At 45.8% G+C, this 17,486-nt stretch overlaps 1 protein-coding gene across 7 annotated transcripts in view; it reads right to left on the bottom strand.

The window, feature by feature from the left end:
* Nucleotides 1-17,486, bottom strand: part of NRF1 (nuclear respiratory factor 1) — a 79,181-nt gene that overhangs the window by 48,309 nt on the left and 13,386 nt on the right. For all 7 annotated transcript variants that reach the window (XM_040413446.1, XM_040413443.1, XM_040413442.1 and 4 more), the window contains one exon: nucleotides 3,274-3,529. In XM_040413446.1, the coding sequence (XP_040269380.1) occupies nucleotides 3,274-3,520 (247 nt within the window). In that variant the 5' untranslated portion in view covers nucleotides 3,521-3,529. The remainder of the gene's footprint in view (nucleotides 1-3,273; nucleotides 3,530-17,486) is intronic.

Consider the following 17,486-nt stretch of genomic DNA (forward strand, 5'->3'; position numbering starts at 1 on the left):
CTTTAAAAATGTGAAAAAGATAAATACCGGATCCGTTTTTCCGGATGACAACCGGAGACACGGATCCAGTATTGCAATGCATTTGTAGACTGATCCGGATCCGTCTACAAATGGTATCCGTTTGCATACAGATTGCCGGATCGATGGCCAGCGATGGAACTGCCTGCCGGAATCCAACAATGCCAGTGTGAAAGTACCCTAAGACGCGTATTTAAGTAATGCTACTGCTCCCCCTGCTGGCAGAGTGGTGGATTTACATGCAGCTGCTGCTTGGAAGAATTATAGCCAGATAAACAATTAGAACATCAAACTTAATATTTAGAGGGGCATTTATGAATATCTTTACTCCATTATTGTGGCATTAAAAAGATGAAAATTATGGTGCTAGCCATCGTTTGCAACTTTCAGCTTTCTGTGGTAGTGCTTAGTGGTAGCAACTGGCGTAAGCTATAGCTCATGTCAAGGCGTGGATTTCAGGTTCTGGTTTATGGAAGGTCAGAGATGTGCCTAATTTGAGGCATATGACCTTTAATAAGGGCTCTTTCACACTTGCGTTGTTTTCTTCCGGCATAGAGTTCCGTCGTCGGGGCTCTATGCCGGAAGAATCCTGATCAGGATTATCCCCATGCATTCTGAATGGAGAGAAATCCGTTCAGGATGCATCAGGATGTCTTCAGTTCCGGAACGGAGCGTTTTTTGGCCGGAGAAAATACTGCGGCATGCAGCATTTTGGTCCGGTCAAAAATCCTGAACACTTGCCACAAGGCCGGATCCGGAATTAATGCCCATTGAAAGGCATTAATCCGGATCCGGCCTTAAGCTAAACGTCGTTTCGGCGCATTACCGGATCCGACGTTTAGCTTTTTCTGAATGGTTACCATGGCTGCCAGGACGCTAAAGTCCTGTTTGCCATGGTAAAGTGTAGCGGGGAGCGGGGGAGCAGTATACTTACCGTCCGTGCGGCTCCCGGGGCGCTTCAGAGTGACGTCAGGGCGCCCCACGCTCATGGATGACGTGATCACATCATCCATGCGCATGGGGCGCTCTGACGTCATTCTGGAGCGCCCGGGGAGCCGCACGGACTGTAAGTATACCGCTCCCTCGCTCCCCACTACTACTATGGCAGCCAGGACTTTAATAGCGTTCTGGGTGCCATAGTAACACTGAACGCATTTTGAAGACGGATCCGTCTTCAAATGCTTTCAGTTCACTTGCGTTGTTACGGATCCGGCGGGCACCTCCGGCAAATGGAGTGCACGACGGATCCGGACAACGCAAGTGTGAAAGAGCCCTAAATTAGGCGCATCTTACTCCAGTGCACGTATGGGAACGCTAGTCCCCGATATTCAGAGATTTATTTTCTTCATCCTTAGGTTAGGGATTTGCACACTATCCTGCACAAACCACACAAGTCTATTGAGAATTGGCTTATCATTCCTAACAGAAACTCCCTCCTCGGGGAGAAGGACAGACAGAATGGTATCCAGCACAACAGCAGTTTACAGCTTGGAAGTTCGGGGAGGCATCTGTGAGCTACCAATTTTCTCTATCAATGGGGAATCATATTACTGAGGTGGAATTCACTCAAATGCCCTCAGGACATCTGCAGAAAGTATTTCCTACCCTTTAATTGGCCATTTACCATTCATCCACACCATGATACATTGGAGGCAGATGCTGGCATACGGCAGTTTTCTTATAACAGGTTCTATTAATTGTTTTCCCCCAATAAACGTCAAAGGGTAAACACAAGAAATGTTGAGGTTACATTCACACATAGAAATACCATACATCTGTAAGGGGGTTTGTAAAAATCATTTTGCTTGCTGCAGAAACCCCATTCAGAACAGATTTTCAGGGAAAAAATAATAATATATGCCTAGTGTGAATGTAACTGTGCTGAATGTCAACTCAACCCAAAATTAAAGGAGTTGTCTGTTATTTTGATATTGATGGCCTATCCTCAGAATAGGTCATCCATATTAGGCTACTTTCACACTGGGGTTTCTGGGTCCGCTTGTGAGATCCGTTTCAGGGCTCTCACAAGCGACCCAAAACGGATCAGTTCAGCCCCAATGCATTCAGAATGGATAAGGATCCGTTCAGAATGCATCAATTTGGCTGCGTTTGGTCTCCGTTGCGTTTTTTAGACAGACACAAACGCAGCTTGCAGCGTTTTGGTGACCGTCTGACTATGCGGAGCCTAACGGATCGGCCCTGACTTACAATGTAAGTCAATAGGGACGGATCCGTTTTTCACTGACACAATATGGTGCAATTGAAAACGGATCCGTCCCCATTGACTTTCAATGCAAGTCAAGACGGATCCGTTTTGACAAGACTTTTTTTTTGAATGAATAATGCAAACGAATCCGTTATGAACGAATACAAGTGTTTGCATTATTGGTGCGGATCCGTCTGTGCAGATACAAGACTGATCCGCACCAAACGCGAGTGTGAAAGTAGCCTTAGATCGGCGTGGGCCCGACTCCTGGAACCCTTGCTGATCAGATGTTTGAAGAGACCAGGACACTTTGTTGAGCACTGCAGCATCTACCAAGTACAATGACATCACGTTCTTCGGTCACCTGGCCTAGGCACAGCTCAGGCCCATTCCAGTGAATGTGGCTGAGCTGAAATAGCAAACACAGCCACTATCCAATGGATGGCACTGTGCTTGGTAAGGTGCGAAGAGCGCCGAGGCTTCCTCAAACAGCTGATTGGCGGGGTCCCAGGAGTTGGACCACCACCGATCTGATATTGATGACCTATCCTGATGATAGACCATCAATATTAAACACCAGGAAACCACCTTTAAAGGGATCAGAGCCAACTGGTGGACTGTGGGTTTGAGCTAAACTGCAATGCACAGATACTCAGATTACTCTCTGTTGGGAATGGGGATAGTGTGCCATAGACATTAATGTGCATATGCGGGAGCTCTGATACTCGAGCCCTCACAGCTCTTAGACATAACCTCCAGGGCTCACATGACATGCTTCACTTCAGTTTTGGAATGAAATTCATTGGAGGGGAACCTGCTGTTTCTGGCCCCATGACAGAGTTCAGCATTGATCATGCATATACCAGATGCTTTAACCTAAAAGAAAACGGTCATTCCACCTTTACGACTATTCATGGGCCTTCCTTGGGAAATCAAACTGCAGAGATGCTATAATGGAAAACTGGCATGAACATCGGCTTGGTTTGATGGTATTCCTGACGGTGGGGCTCACATGTTATTAAGCATGACACAAAAGCTCATCTTCATACCTGCAGCTGCCAGGTGAGCTGTTATTTCATCAGCAGCAGTGGAGTTCAGTATGTCAGAGTCATCATAAGAGGTGTCCTCAGGAGATGATGGAGAATCCTCATCGGCACTCAGCATACTATGGTCCGTGTAGGTAGCAACATGGACTTGTTGTACTTGCTGAGCCACAGAATGGGCAACAGTGTGAGCAACTGTATGTGCTTCAATGGTAGTAAGGTTATCTGTCTGGGTGACGTCATGGTCCTCCATAGCTTCAAACTGTAGAAACAAATCAAGACCAATATTAGACATTACTCAAGGGCAGTGGTGTTCATCCTTCCTTTGCCCGATACTACTAATCAGTTCCGTTCAAGCAAATGGGATTGTCTGGATATGTTTGGCGCTGTGCCCCTCTAAAAGTACCTGCACGCGGGTGAACAGGCAGAAGAACTACATGAACTTCTGTGGCTACATGAACTTCTGTGTGTTCCTGCACCCAAACCATAACCAAAAATGCTAAATCTCTAACAGCGGTTAGAAGTGAGGATTTGTTGTGGTTTTTTCACAGATCTCGCCCCTTCTATGGAAAAGGGTGAAATTCGCAGCTTAAACCAAACACACAATTAAGATGAAGCAGATTTGGAAATCCACACAGCACGTCAATTTCCACGCAGAAAAAAAAAAACAACCAATATGTACATGATAATAGTCTATTCTCATACACTTTGCTGGTACTGTACTACGCCGCGTTATCTGTATGGGAATATGCGTGCAAACTGCAACTTGTGTACGCAACATGATATGGGCCGCAGCTGGTTGGCAGAGATGGGAGACCCATGATCCAGCACTGAAGGTTTATCCTAAAAAAAAAAATGGAAAAAACAGTACATCAATGGTTATAGGGTTTTTTGGGATTTTAATACTGATGACCTATCCTCGGGATAGATAATCAATATCAGATTGGTGAGGGTCCGACACCCCCGCTGATCAGCTGGTTGAAGGGAAAGCGTATGTGCTGCCTTCTCTTCATTGTTAACCTGCTCGCTGCGGTGAGCAGGTGTAACTACAAGCCTCCCCAATCGTTTCAAAGGGGGCGGCTCGTTCCTATTCAAGTGTACAGGAACGAGGTCTATGGAAGTGAATGGGATGGCTTATAATTACACCTGCTCACTGCTGTGCTGTCGACGGCGAGCAAGTTAACAATGAAGAGAAGGCTGCGCTTGCACAGAGAGCGGCCTTCCCTTCAAACAGCTGGGGTGCCGGATGACAGACCCTTATCAATCTGATATTGATGACCTGTCCTGAAAAGCCGGAATTAGACTTACCGGTAATTCAGTTTCCACGAGATCACCACGACGGCTACAAGGAGATTGACCCCTGACCTCTGTAGGGGCAGGAACAGAGAGAGGGTTTAAATCCCCCCCTCCCACCACCAACACCAGTGTGTCCAAAATTACAGAGACAATCAAACAAAAAAGGTGGTGAGAACAAACATAGTAAATCAAGAGGGTATTACTTCATAACCTCATAGAAAATAAGTAAGGGGTAGGGAAAATACGTGCCGTCGTGGTGATCTCGTGGAAACTGAATTACCGGTAAGTCTAATTCCGGCTTTCCACCTCATCACCACGACGGCTACAAGGAGATATACAAAATTATCGCCTAGGGGGGGACGACCGCCTGAAGGACCTTACGTCCAAAAGACAGGTCTGAACTGGATAGGTCTAACCTATAATGTTTAGTGAAGGTGTGAATGTTAGACCAAGTGGCAGCTTTACAGATATCCTCCAGGGAAGCTCCTGCTCGCTCTGCTTGGGAAGAGGACATAGCTCGAGTAGAGTGGGCTCTCAAATTTGTGGGGCAAGGAAGACCCTGAGACTCATAAGAAAAGGAAATGGAATCCCTGATCCATCGAGCTAAGGAGGACCTGGAGGCTTTTAGGCCCTTATTCTTACCGGAGAAGAGGATGAATAGGTTGTTAGATCTACGGAAACCTTTAGATACCTCAAGATAACGTAGTACTGAACGTCTCACGTCCAGGGAATGGAAGCTAGCCTCTCTATCATTAGAGGGATTACTGCAGAAGGAAGGAAGGATTATCTCCTGGTTCCGGTGGAAATCTGATACTACCTTAGGTAGAAAACCTGGATCTAATCTTAGGATAATTCGGTCATCGGTGATGCGGAGGTAGGGCTCCTGAATGGATAGGGCCTGAATCTCGCCTAACCTTCTTGCGGACGTGATGGCCACTAAAAAGGCTGTTTTTAGAGAGAGATGTTTGATAGAACAGCTATCCAAGGGCTCAAACGGGGCGAGGGTCAGGCCTGTGAGTACCGTATTGAGGTCCCAATTGGGGATCCTAGTTTTCAGGGAGGGACGAAGTCGGGAAGCGGCTCTCAAACCTTTTGATCCAGCGATGATTGGCTAGGTCTAGATCAAAAAAACAGGCTAGGGCCGAGACCTGTACTTTCAGGGTGGAAGGCCTGAGACCCAATTCAAGTCCCTGCTGGAGGAAATCTAAGATCCTCTGGAAGTTGGGTGGCTCCAGATTTGGGGCAGGATTGCCGCTCCAAGAACAAAAACGCTTCCAAATTTTTAGGTATATCGAAAAGGTGACTTTCTTCCTACTTGCTTTAAGGGTTGAAATCACTTGATCGGAAAGTCCTTGAGATCTCAACCTCTGGACTTCAGGATCCAGGCCGATAGCTTGAGAAAACTCGAATTTGGGTGCAGTATCGGCCCCTGATGAAGAAGGTCCCTCCTGGAGGGAAGAGGCCATGGATCTTCTATCGATAGGTTCTTTAGTAAAGTGAACCAGCTCCTTTTCGGCCAATAGGGGGCTATTAGGATCAAAGTCGAGTTTTCTGAGTTGAGCTTTTGAATTACCCTGGGAAGCAGAGGCAAGGGTGGGAATGCGTAGCCGAGATCCCAGTCCCAGGGAATCGTCAGCGCGTCCAGAGCCCAAGGGTTGTCCCGAGGGTTCAAGGAGCAGAATGTTGGTACTTTTGCGTTTTTCTTGGACGCAAACAGGTCCACCTGTGGGACACCCCACTTCTCTACGAGAGTCTGGAACACGTCCTGATTCAGGGACCACTCGGTATGGTCTATCCACTGACGACTGAGATAGTCTGCCTCCACGTTTAGGATCCCTTTTAGATGGATTGCGGAGATGGACTTCACGCGGGACTCTGCCCAGTCGAAGATTTTTCTTGAGATTGACATCAGTTTCTCTGACCTTGTGCCTCCCTGATGAGAAAGGTACGCCACTGTCGTCGTATTGTCGGAGAGTATTTTTATGTGGTGACCCACAAGGAGGGCTTCTGCCGCCTTCAGGGCTTTCCGGACCGCTTCTAGCTCCCTGAAATTGGAAGATTGGGAGCGGGTTACCGAAACCCAGGAGCCTTGAAAGAAGTGATCTCCCACTTTCGCACCCCATCCTTTCTCGCTCGCGTCCGTGAGAACTTGGATGTAGGGGGTCTTCTCCCAGGCGACTCCCAAGGACAGGTTGGCTGAGTGTCTCCACCAGTTTAGGGAGACCTTCACCGCGGTGGGAATCAGAACCTTGTGGTTCAGTGAGGACTGTCGCCTGTCCCAAGATCTGAGGATCCATAGCTGAAGTGATCGAAAGTGAGACTGGCTCCAGGGAACGGATGGGATGCAGGATGAAAGAAGGCCCAGGAGGCTCATAGCCTCTCTTATGGGACAAGACCTTCTGCTCTGAAACCGATGGATCTTCAGTTGGAGGCCTTTGATTTTGTCTGGTGGAAGGAAGGTACGCTGAGCCCGGGAGTCCAGGATGACCCCCAGAAACTGGATAGTGCTGGACGGTACCAGATGTGACTTTTTCTGGTTCACCAACCATCCCAGATCTTGGATGAGAGATAGGAAGGTTAGTAAGTCCGATTTTAGATCGTCCTCTGAGTTCCCGACTAGGAGGAAGTCGTCCAGGTATGGAACGATCACTAGTCCTTTGTGTCTCAGGAAGGCTACCATCTCGACCACCAGCTTCGTAAAGATTCTGGGCGCAGACGATATCCCAAAGGGGAGGGCCGTAAACTGGAAGTGGTTGGTTATCCCCTTGTGATCCTGAATAGCAAATCTTAGGAGCCTCTGGGATTCTGGATGAATTGGGACATGATAGTAGGCATCCTGAAGATCTACTGAGCACATTAGGGCGTTCTTCCCTATTAAGGGGATCAGGGATTTTAGGGATTCCATTCTGAACTTTCGATAAGTTATAAACTTGTTTAGGGCTTTCAAGTTTATAATTGTACGGAAAGACCCCTCTTTCTTCTCCACTAGGAAAAGGCTTGAATAGAAGCCCTGCCCCAGTTGAGAAGGGGGGACCCGTACTATCACGTCCATAGCCAGAAGGCTCTGAACTCCTTGTAGAATTTTAGACGAGTGTTGGGGGAGCCTGGGTTCGTAATGACGAAGCGGTTTGGGGGAAATGAGGAAAGTTCGATCCGATAGCCGGATTTTACGATGTCCCGGACCCAAGGATTCGGGGAGATGGACTCCCACGGAGTCAGAAATCTCCTCAATCTCCCCCCTACGCTGGCGTCATTGTTTATCGGATTTATTTTGGGCAGAAGAGGGATTACCTCTACCCCTGCCCCCTTTGGAATAGCTCCAACGCCCTGACTTTCCCTTATCCCTAAAGGGTTTATTCTGGCTAGAGGGGGCCCGAAAGGGATATTTCCTTTTAAAAGATTTTTCCTCAGGAAAGCCCTTCTTATCTGCGGCCTTTTCCAGGATACGGTCCAAGACCGGGCCAAATACATATTCCCCCGAAAACGGGATAGCACACAGCTTCATCTTTGAAGTGTTGTCACCCGACCAGCTTTTCATCCACAAGGCGCGGCGGGCAGCGTTGGAAAGCCCCGCATCCTTTGCGGCGAATCTAACAGATTCGGCCGAGGCGTCTGCCATAAAAGCTGTGGCTGATTTCAATAAGGGAAGGGACCTGAGTAGCTCTTCCCTAGGGGTATTATCCCTAATATGATTTCCTAACTCGTCTAGCCATATCCTCATGGACCTGGCTACCGAGGTGGCCGCGATGTTAGTTTTCAGATTAATCATGGCCGCCTCCCATGATTTTTTCAGGAGACTATCTGCCTTCCTATCCATAGGATCACGTAATTGCGAGGTATCTTCAAAGGGCAAGGCAGTCTTTTTATTGACCTTGGCGACCTGAATGTCCACTTTGGGAGTCTCATTGAAGATCTTCACCTCATTTGAATCAAATAATAAACTGTTCTTGAAGGATTTGGAAACCCCCAACCGTTTTTCGGGGTTGGACCATTCGTCCAAAACCATATCTCGGATATTTTCATTGATTGGAAATACACGGGTTTTCTTAACCCGGAGTCTCCCAAACATCTCATCTTCCACCGGAAGTGACGTCGGCCGCCCCAGAAGCGCTTTGGTGCGCACCCGGCGAACGCCCCAGACTCGGCGTCGGCGGGAGATCGCAGCCGGGAGCAGGCTCACATCTAATAATGGAGCGAGGCCTCCCTCCTCACCCCTGCCCAGCATTAGTACACCGACCGCAGGAGGGCAGGGGGAACACCGGTAGGTGCCAGGAAATTATTACCATCTTCATCTCCCCGCAGGGAGACTCTCTCTGCCCCTGTCCTCTGTAGGGACAGGAAACACTGGTGGTGGTGGTGGGAGGGGGGGGATTTAAACCCTCTCTCTGTTCCTGCCCCTACAGAGGTCAGGGGTCAATCTCCTTGTAGCCGTCGTGGTGATGAGGTGGAAATAGGTGATCAATATTAAAATCCAGGAAAACCCCTTCAAGTCCAGGGAAAGTCCTTTAACAAAGCATACCTTTCAATAATAATCTGATACAGACCACATCGGTTGCTTCCAAGAACACAAACAGGAATCCATTTTAGTAGTAGGTACTACACGCAGTGAAACCTCTCACCCACTTCAGCCAGACAAGATATATGTTGTAACACAACTACCACTGTTGCTATTGCAAAGCAAATCCATCTGCACCACTGGTTGACAGCACTGTAGGAAATGTGTGTTTTCTTTTGATCCCTGAGGGGATGGGGAAAACAGGCATTTACATGTAGTGATTATTCAGCTCTGCAATCCAATCTATACCATAGTCACATTGCCCAGTGCAGAAGAAGTCTGACTACAGGTGGATGTTAAAGGGAATATCACCATGAAAATGCTAAATAATCTTCAGGCTGCATGTTAAACAGCAGGAGGAGGAGTTGAGCAGATTGATATATACTTATGCATTTTATCCATTTATATCTCTGCTCCTTCTGAACTTCGAAGTCAAGGAGACGGTCCCATCAGTAAATGACATCCTCCCCTCTATGACTGTATATACAGAGATAGCTGTCAGTCACTGATAGGACCATCTACCTGACTTCAATGCCCAGAATGAGCAGGGATATAAATTTATAAATTACAGCTTTTACTCAATCCTTTCCCAAAAAACTATATAATCAGTCTGCTCAGCTCCTCCTGCTCTATGACACGCTGCCTGCAGATTATTTTCCATTTTCATGGTGACAGGTTCCCTTTGATGTGTAGCAACATATCCACAATCGTGTTCCCTGTCATCGAGCAACCATATTTAGACAATGCTATTTTACAACCTTACAATCTGAATTTTTAGTATGGCAGAAGACCTGTGATAGACAATCTGAACCATTTGAACATTCAGACTGCAATTCCTAAGGCTACTTTCACATCTGCAGCATGGAGACCTAGTACAAATGGCAAGAATCGGAAAGACAAACTGCAGGAGTTTGTGTCCGGCTCATTCTCTGCATTTTTCCCGAAACGCAGCCAGATGTCCGTCCAGACCTCCTTATAATGAATGGGGCCAGCGGGCATTCCGGTTGCATCAGGCAGTGAAGGATCTGGAGAATCGCTGACGCAGATTTGGAAGTAGGCCAAGTAAAACTCTGAAGGGGTGGGGTGGATTCCTAAAGTCCAGCAGTAATTTTTTATTTTAGGACCTGGCTGGGAGTTTTACTTTCAGGTTGGAATCACACATGCAGCATTTGACACAGTTTTTTGAGCCAAAGACAATAATAGATCCAAGGAGATGGAAAAATATAAAAGGAAAGGCTGATAGAGTTCTGTTTTATGTCTATTTCATAGTTTGGCTCAAAAATTGGCACATAAACTGCACGTGTGATTCCCACTTAAAGAGGTTGGCTTACAAACATTCATTTCCCATCTATAAGGCCTCATGCACACAACCGTTTTTCGGGTCCGTATCTGAGCAGCAGTTTTTGCGGCTCGGGTGCGGACCCATTCACTTCAATGGGGCCGCAAAAGATGCGGACAGAACTCTGTGTGCTGTCCGCATCCATTGCTCCGTTCCGAGGCTCCGCAAAAAAAATATAGCATGTCCTATTCTTGTCCGTTTTGCGGACAAGAATAGGCATGTCTACAATGGGCCGCCTGTTCCGTTCCGCAAATTGCGGAAAGCACGCGGACGGCCTCCGGTTTGCGGACCGCAAAAAAACGGCACGGTCGTGTGCATGTAGCCTTAGATAGATGATAAATGCTGAAGGACTGACCACTGGGATCTGCATCAATCACAGGTTTAGGGTTACCCAAGACCCCAGTGTGAATGAAGGGATAACGTGCATGTGTGACCACCCTCTATTCACTTCTAGAGGACTGGCAAGTACAGCCCTACAATAGAAGTAGATGGAGCAGTGGTCAGCCATGTTACACAGAGGACACTGCTCTCATGACCATACATTTATTGTCTATCCCGTGGAGAAGTGGTCAATGTTGTTCACAGAAAAGATCCTTTAATAAAGTATAAGCAATAGATCAGGGATACAGTTAAAAGGTAGATATAAAATGGTCTTCTGGCCTAGGAGCCGACAACCCCAGTTGCTGTAACTAATCTAGTTTTTTTATTTATTATTATTATAAATAACCACTCACCTGTCCACAGTGTCACCCACTTCTGGTTCCTGCCAGACTGGAAGTGGTTTGGTCCCGTCACCTGTGACCACTGCAGTCAATCACTGGCCTCAACGGTTTCATGTGCTAGAACAGCATATCACATGGACATGCCACTCTGGCACATATGACTGCTGAGGCCAGTGATTGACTGCAGCTGCGAAAGGACCAAGCCACTCCCAGTCCGGTGGGTTCCGAAAGCAGCTGAGAACAGGACAGCAGCACAGAAATGGTAGGACTATGGACAGGTGGTTGTTTTTTTCTTATTGTTTTCATCGGTCCCCAGGCCAGACAACTCTGCTCTGTCGTTTATAATAGAAAAAAAAAAAAAAAACTGTGAATGATATTCAGTGTGTGAATTTGAGCCAATACCGAGCTTTACAGTAGTTGCCTATTATAGGATTTATGCTGCTTCAAAGTTGTCATTCATTACCGCACCGTTCCGTGTCTACAGAAAATATTTAGGTTGTGTTCAAATCCTCCTGCCATGGTGTGTTTTTCTGACAGAGTTTCCCGAAAACACTGCAATGTGTGAACACAGCTTTAGCAGATTTGTCAGTTATTCAAATTTGAACATGATAAGCACACAGTACAGGGATTTGGTCAGGATTCATGGTGTCCTCAATGCTGAGAAATACAGGCAGATACTCCATCATACTCCATATCTTCCCTGCAAAGAAGAACAAGAGGGGGGAGATGTATCAAACTGGTGTAGCCCATAGCAACCAATCAGATTCCACGTTTCATTTTTCAGAACTCTTTTGGAAAATGAAAGGTGGAATCTGATTCGTTGCTATGGGCAACTAAGCCAGTTCTACTTTACACCAGTTTGAGGAATCCTGGAAGTGAGAATATGGCACCCACAAAGCCCTGATCGCATCATCATTGAGACTGTCTGGGATTACATGAAGAGAGAGATGGATTTGAGCAAGTCTACATCCACGTCAGATCTGTCGTTTGTTCTCCAAGATATCTGGAACAACCCCCAGGCCAAGTTCCTTCAAAAACTGTTCAGGTGTAACTAGCAGAATTGATGCTGTTTTGAAGGCAAAGGGTGGTCACATAAGATACTGATTTGATTTACAGTAGATTTATTTTGTGTATTCACTTTGCATTTTATTACATGATAAAAAAAAAAAAAAAAAAAAAAAAAAAAGGATTTACACATTATTTTTGAAGGCATTAAATACCACATAATGGGAGTGAAAACAGAATGTTCTAATTCTTTGCTAATTTATAGAAAAGCAAAAACTAAAATCTTGCATTAACATAAGTATTCAGACCCTTTACTCAGGACTAAGTTAAAGTGATTATGGCCTTCAGTATTCGTTGGTATGATGCCACAAGGTTTGCACATCTGGATTTGGGGATTTTCTGCAGATCCTCTCAAGCTCTGTCAGACTGGATGAGGACTGTCGGTGGACTGCCATATTCATATCTCTCCAGAAATGTTCGATTTGGTTCAAGTCAGGGCTCTGGCTGGATCACTGAAGTAAATTCACAGAGCTGTTCCTAAGCCACTTCTGTTGTTGGTAGTATGCTTAGGATCACTGTTGGAAGGTGAACCTTCAGCCCAGTCTGAGGTCTCTAGAGCACACTGGATCAAGTTTTCATTAGGAGTATTCTCTGTACTGTGCTCCATTCAGCTTTCCCTCAATCCTCACCAGTCTCCCTGTCTCATCTGTTGAAAAACATCTCCACATCATGACGTAGCCACCACCACGGTTTGCTGTAGGGATGGCATTGGACAGATGAGCAGTGCCTGGTATCCTCCAGACACGATGCTTAGAATTGAGGCCAAAAAGGTCATCAGACCAGCGTATCTTGTTTCCTCACAGCTTTGAGTTTGCTTTTTACAAACTCCTAGTGGGCTTCATGTATCTTTTACTGAGGAGAGGCTTCTTTCTGGCTACTCTGCCATAAAGTCCAGATTGGTGGAGGGCTGCAGTGAGGAGCGAAGTTTTAAAAAATTTGATTTGGCAACTTTGCCGTTGTTCACCAAGAAATTTGATTTATTCCAAATTAATGTCACAAATCGCTATAAAATCAGGTATACCCAGACCTCTCTGACTTAGAGTACGGCCACATGGAGCAGCTGTACTAGGGGCGGGTTGTGGCCATGCTGCAGTGAAGAACCGCGCATCTGCAGTGAATTAGCCCGCAGCTGACTTTCATTTAATAATAAAGACTGCACTATATAGTCCTTCATTGTTAATGGCTGCGCTACACCTTTAAACAGGGCCTGTTGCTGGTATCGGGTTTGGCTGGTCAGGTGGGGGCTCAATATGCTGGCATACCCACTTCTCCAACCCCAGCGCTCTCCTGCCCTACAGGTGGAAGCCCTTCTTCTGCCATCTGCTTTTCCTCCTTTTCCACATCATCTAATATCGATGAGAATATATCAGGAACATCCAGATCCTTCTCTCTCTGCATCTTATTGACTTTTCTAGGATATGAGACTTTGAAGGATGATTTGGAAAAAGTAAAGCCAGCAAAAGATAAGGATGGTCATCATTAAGACCTGGCTTCCCTAAGGGGTGTAGACTAGATGGTAGTGGTGGGCACTCTGGCAGTGGAATAATAAAGGCTTCCATCTTATTGGTATTGAATTACATTTTATGGCTGATGCAAGAATAAATAAATAAAACTGACCCCAGAATAAGTCTCCCTGCACTCTCCCTACACTGTCCCTGCAGTATCCCTCTCCAATATTCTTCTATTAATCACTTTCAGCAGCACTGTCCCTAGCACATAAGTGCTTGCCTCTTCTCTCCCTATGCTCAGCTCACAAGACAATGGAGGAGCCCGAGCGGGATGAGGGTTTTATAGGGCTGTGACATCACAGGGGATAGCCATCTGCAGATTGGCTGGCTGCACAGCATTATGGGTGTTCTTGTGGTCTCGGGCTTGTCTTCTGTACACTTAGCTTTGTAACACGTGCAGATGCCATTTTAAGAAAACCAGATTCATTACCACGAAGCACAAGAAAACTCAGATTTATTTAGAATCAAGGTTTTCCTAAAATTCAGACCAAATTCTGCTTCGAATGCTTCGCTCAACAGTAACCACAGCATCTAAGGGGTTAAATGTCTGGAATCAGACTCATCGCTGATCATAAACATTAGCCCCAGGTATCTGCTGTGTAAAACGGAAGAAATCTGGCAGGCACCATCATAGGGGCTGTTTAAGATCCTCCATTGGATACATTAAAGGGGTATTTACATCACATACAATGGGGGCATATCGCTAGGATATGCCCCCATTGTCTGATATAAGAAGTAAATTTAGGACAGAACCTGGGTAAGGTATTTAATAACTAAATTAACTAATGCCACCAAGGCAATGAGACCTATCTTGACCCAAGTGTTACTTAAAACTTCACTTTTATTTTTAGTATACTAAAACCTACATCACAATAGGTAAATGAAAAAGGATGGGGTAACTATTAATTTTCTACAATTCAAAGATCCTAAAGTTAAAATTACAGTTTAAACTTCACAGGACTGGACTTTATAATTGAGAGGGACCAGGAGAGTGCACTATCTCCCACCCTCTCACTGATAGGTAACAGTGTCGCCATCTGCAGGACTGATATTGGCCCAATACTGCTATCCGTGGCAGTGTAAAGCAGAGGGGACTAAAGCGACATCAGCCCTCTATAGCGGGAGAAAAAAAAGAGAGTCTCCCATACACACAGCTAATCAACTAAGAGTTGAACTATTAGCCAAAGTTCCACAGTTCCGGCAAACACTGTAAAAGGTGTATCAAACTTGATTGATAGATAACTGTGCTAGTATGCTGGTCCTTTCGGACAGCCACAGTTCAAACACTATGAGGAAGGAGACCGCACATTAAAACAGGAAAAAACTGCCCCCTGACATGTTTCGCCAGTTAAACTGGCTTCTTCAGGGGAAATGGGCAGCAATGCCCCCATTGTATGCAATAGGAAAACCCCTTTAAATGAGAGTCCTCTGCTAGGGAAAATTAATTGTCAGGTCAATGTGCAGAGCTAGAGAGACAGTTTCTTCCTGACCGATTGGACCTAAACAGAACTGCGTGGTTAACTGCTGGCAGACAATTATTTATCACACCTACACGAGAAAGCCCATAGGAAATTATTCTTCGCCAAACAAATGTACATTGAATTAATCAGTCTAGTCAGTTGTCAGCCAACACTGTTAGGCAAAACGTCATCTCCAACCACTCTGAAAGTGAGATGCTGATTGATTCTAATGACATGGCTCGCAGATTTAACCATTTTTATAGCGAGATATAAATCTCAGATAACCTATGAGTCAGCACTGCTCGCCTCTCATCTAAACAATTCCCAGACTGACTCCAGAAGCAAATATTACCCAGAAGAACTTTATATGAGGCTATTTGTACCCTAGGGAATCTCTGGGACGGGATGGCCTTCCCATGGAAATATGTTGTAGGTACCTTGAAGATTTTCTGACACCCGGAACAGAACCCACCGATTGTGGATCCTATCGCCCTATATCACTTTTGAATAATGACTACAACATCTTGGGAAAGGTCCTTGCCATTAGGTTAAATAAAGTAATCCTCTCTACTGTAGGTGTGGAGCAATCTGGTTTCATGCCAGGAGGTCTACTTCTGATAACATCCAAACCGTACAGGTAGCTGTGCTAATGGTTAGGGCAATGAATAAGGATTGAGCCTTGACCTTCTTAGATGTGGCCAAGGCCTTCGAGTCGGTTGGTGGTTGGTTTCCTTTTTAAAATTGATGGGTAGAGTCAGATTCTTCCACCGCTTCTTTTCGCACTAGGAGTAGAGCTCCTAGCTTTGATTATTCATCAAGACCTGAATTATAACAGGATTTCCTTAGGTGGGATAGAAGACATGACACTTAGGCCATCCACTAAAGACACACTTTGATCAGAAGTGATCAAATCTGCATAATTTTTCGGCTTTTTGGTGGCGTAAAGGTCTACATTTACACTTCAGAAATATACACTCCTTCTCATTGGATTTTACCCCTTTCCACTGATTTAAATCGTGCTCGAAGGCATGTATTTCTATTGAAATCAATAGCAAGCTGCTTGTAGTGTTTAGAATGCGTATTATGCAGTGTAAAATGCCAGTATTCGCAGACCAGTAGTTTTTGGCCGTGTATATGTACTTCAGGAGAGACATGAAAGGTATGGCATGGACTACACAGATAGTGGCACAAAGGTCTCACTTCAGTCCTGTGTGGTGTGGACTCAGAAGACAAAGTGTGACAGGGTCACACAGTACTAGGTTCCAGCACAGAGCCACCCTTTTTAGGGCGATAACCCCAATTTCATTTTTAGGGTCCAGTACCAGGGTTAGGTATATATTGCCACCCTCACACTGTATTATTACTCCTCCACTACCCCATCCCCCATTTATTACCTGAATGGTACCCCCACTTACTGTAATCTGGGGTTACCTACTGAATAAGGGGTTAGTTAATGGACCCTGGTCTTTTTGGCATTTACGCATGTGTGTGTTGTTTATTACACACTATATGTACTCTGTTTTTTAGATGCATACTTAAAGGGGTTGTCTTATCTCAGACAATGGGGGCATATCGCTGGGATATGCCCCCATTGTCTGATAGGTGCCCACCTATGCTAGGACCGCACCTATATCGAGAACAGAGCCCTATGCTGGGACCGCACCTATATCAAGAACGGAGCCCCAAAAGTTGTGGAAGGCAAACTACGCATGCGCACACCCCCTCCATTAATTTTCTATGGTGCCACAGAAAATAGCAGAGCACTTCTATGGGGAGCGTGCTTGGCTTTGGCCGGACCGGAGTCCTCCAGCCACCACTTTGCGGGGCTCTATTCCCAATATAAGTGCAGGTCCCAGCGGTGGGAGACGCACTTATAAGACAATGGGCGCATATCCTAACGACATGCCTCCATTGTCTGAGACGAGACAACCCCTTTAAACATTATGTTTTACGGGTCTAGCACTTTTAGTGACTACTAACAGTTTTTGTGCAGACCATCTTCATTTTTTGGCGATTTCACTTTCACACGGTCAGCACCAGTAGTATTTGTAAGCAAAACCAGGAGTGAAACCTACAGAGAAACAGTATGGAAGGATTTGTGCTTCTTCTGTGTTGTGGACCCCTCCCGATTTTGGCTTTCAAATACTGACAAATACTGATTGTGTGAAGGTGACCTTTCTAGGGGGTTTCTCTCAAAGACATCCATTGCTGTTGTGGGCTACTGGAAAACCGCAATGTTTGGTTCCCCATATTTTTGTCCCGTAGTCAGATTCT

The sequence above is a fragment of the Bufo bufo genome, chromosome 1 (genome assembly GCF_905171765.1).
Source record: "Bufo bufo chromosome 1, aBufBuf1.1, whole genome shotgun sequence".
Lineage (NCBI taxonomy): Eukaryota > Metazoa > Chordata > Amphibia > Anura > Bufonidae > Bufo > Bufo bufo.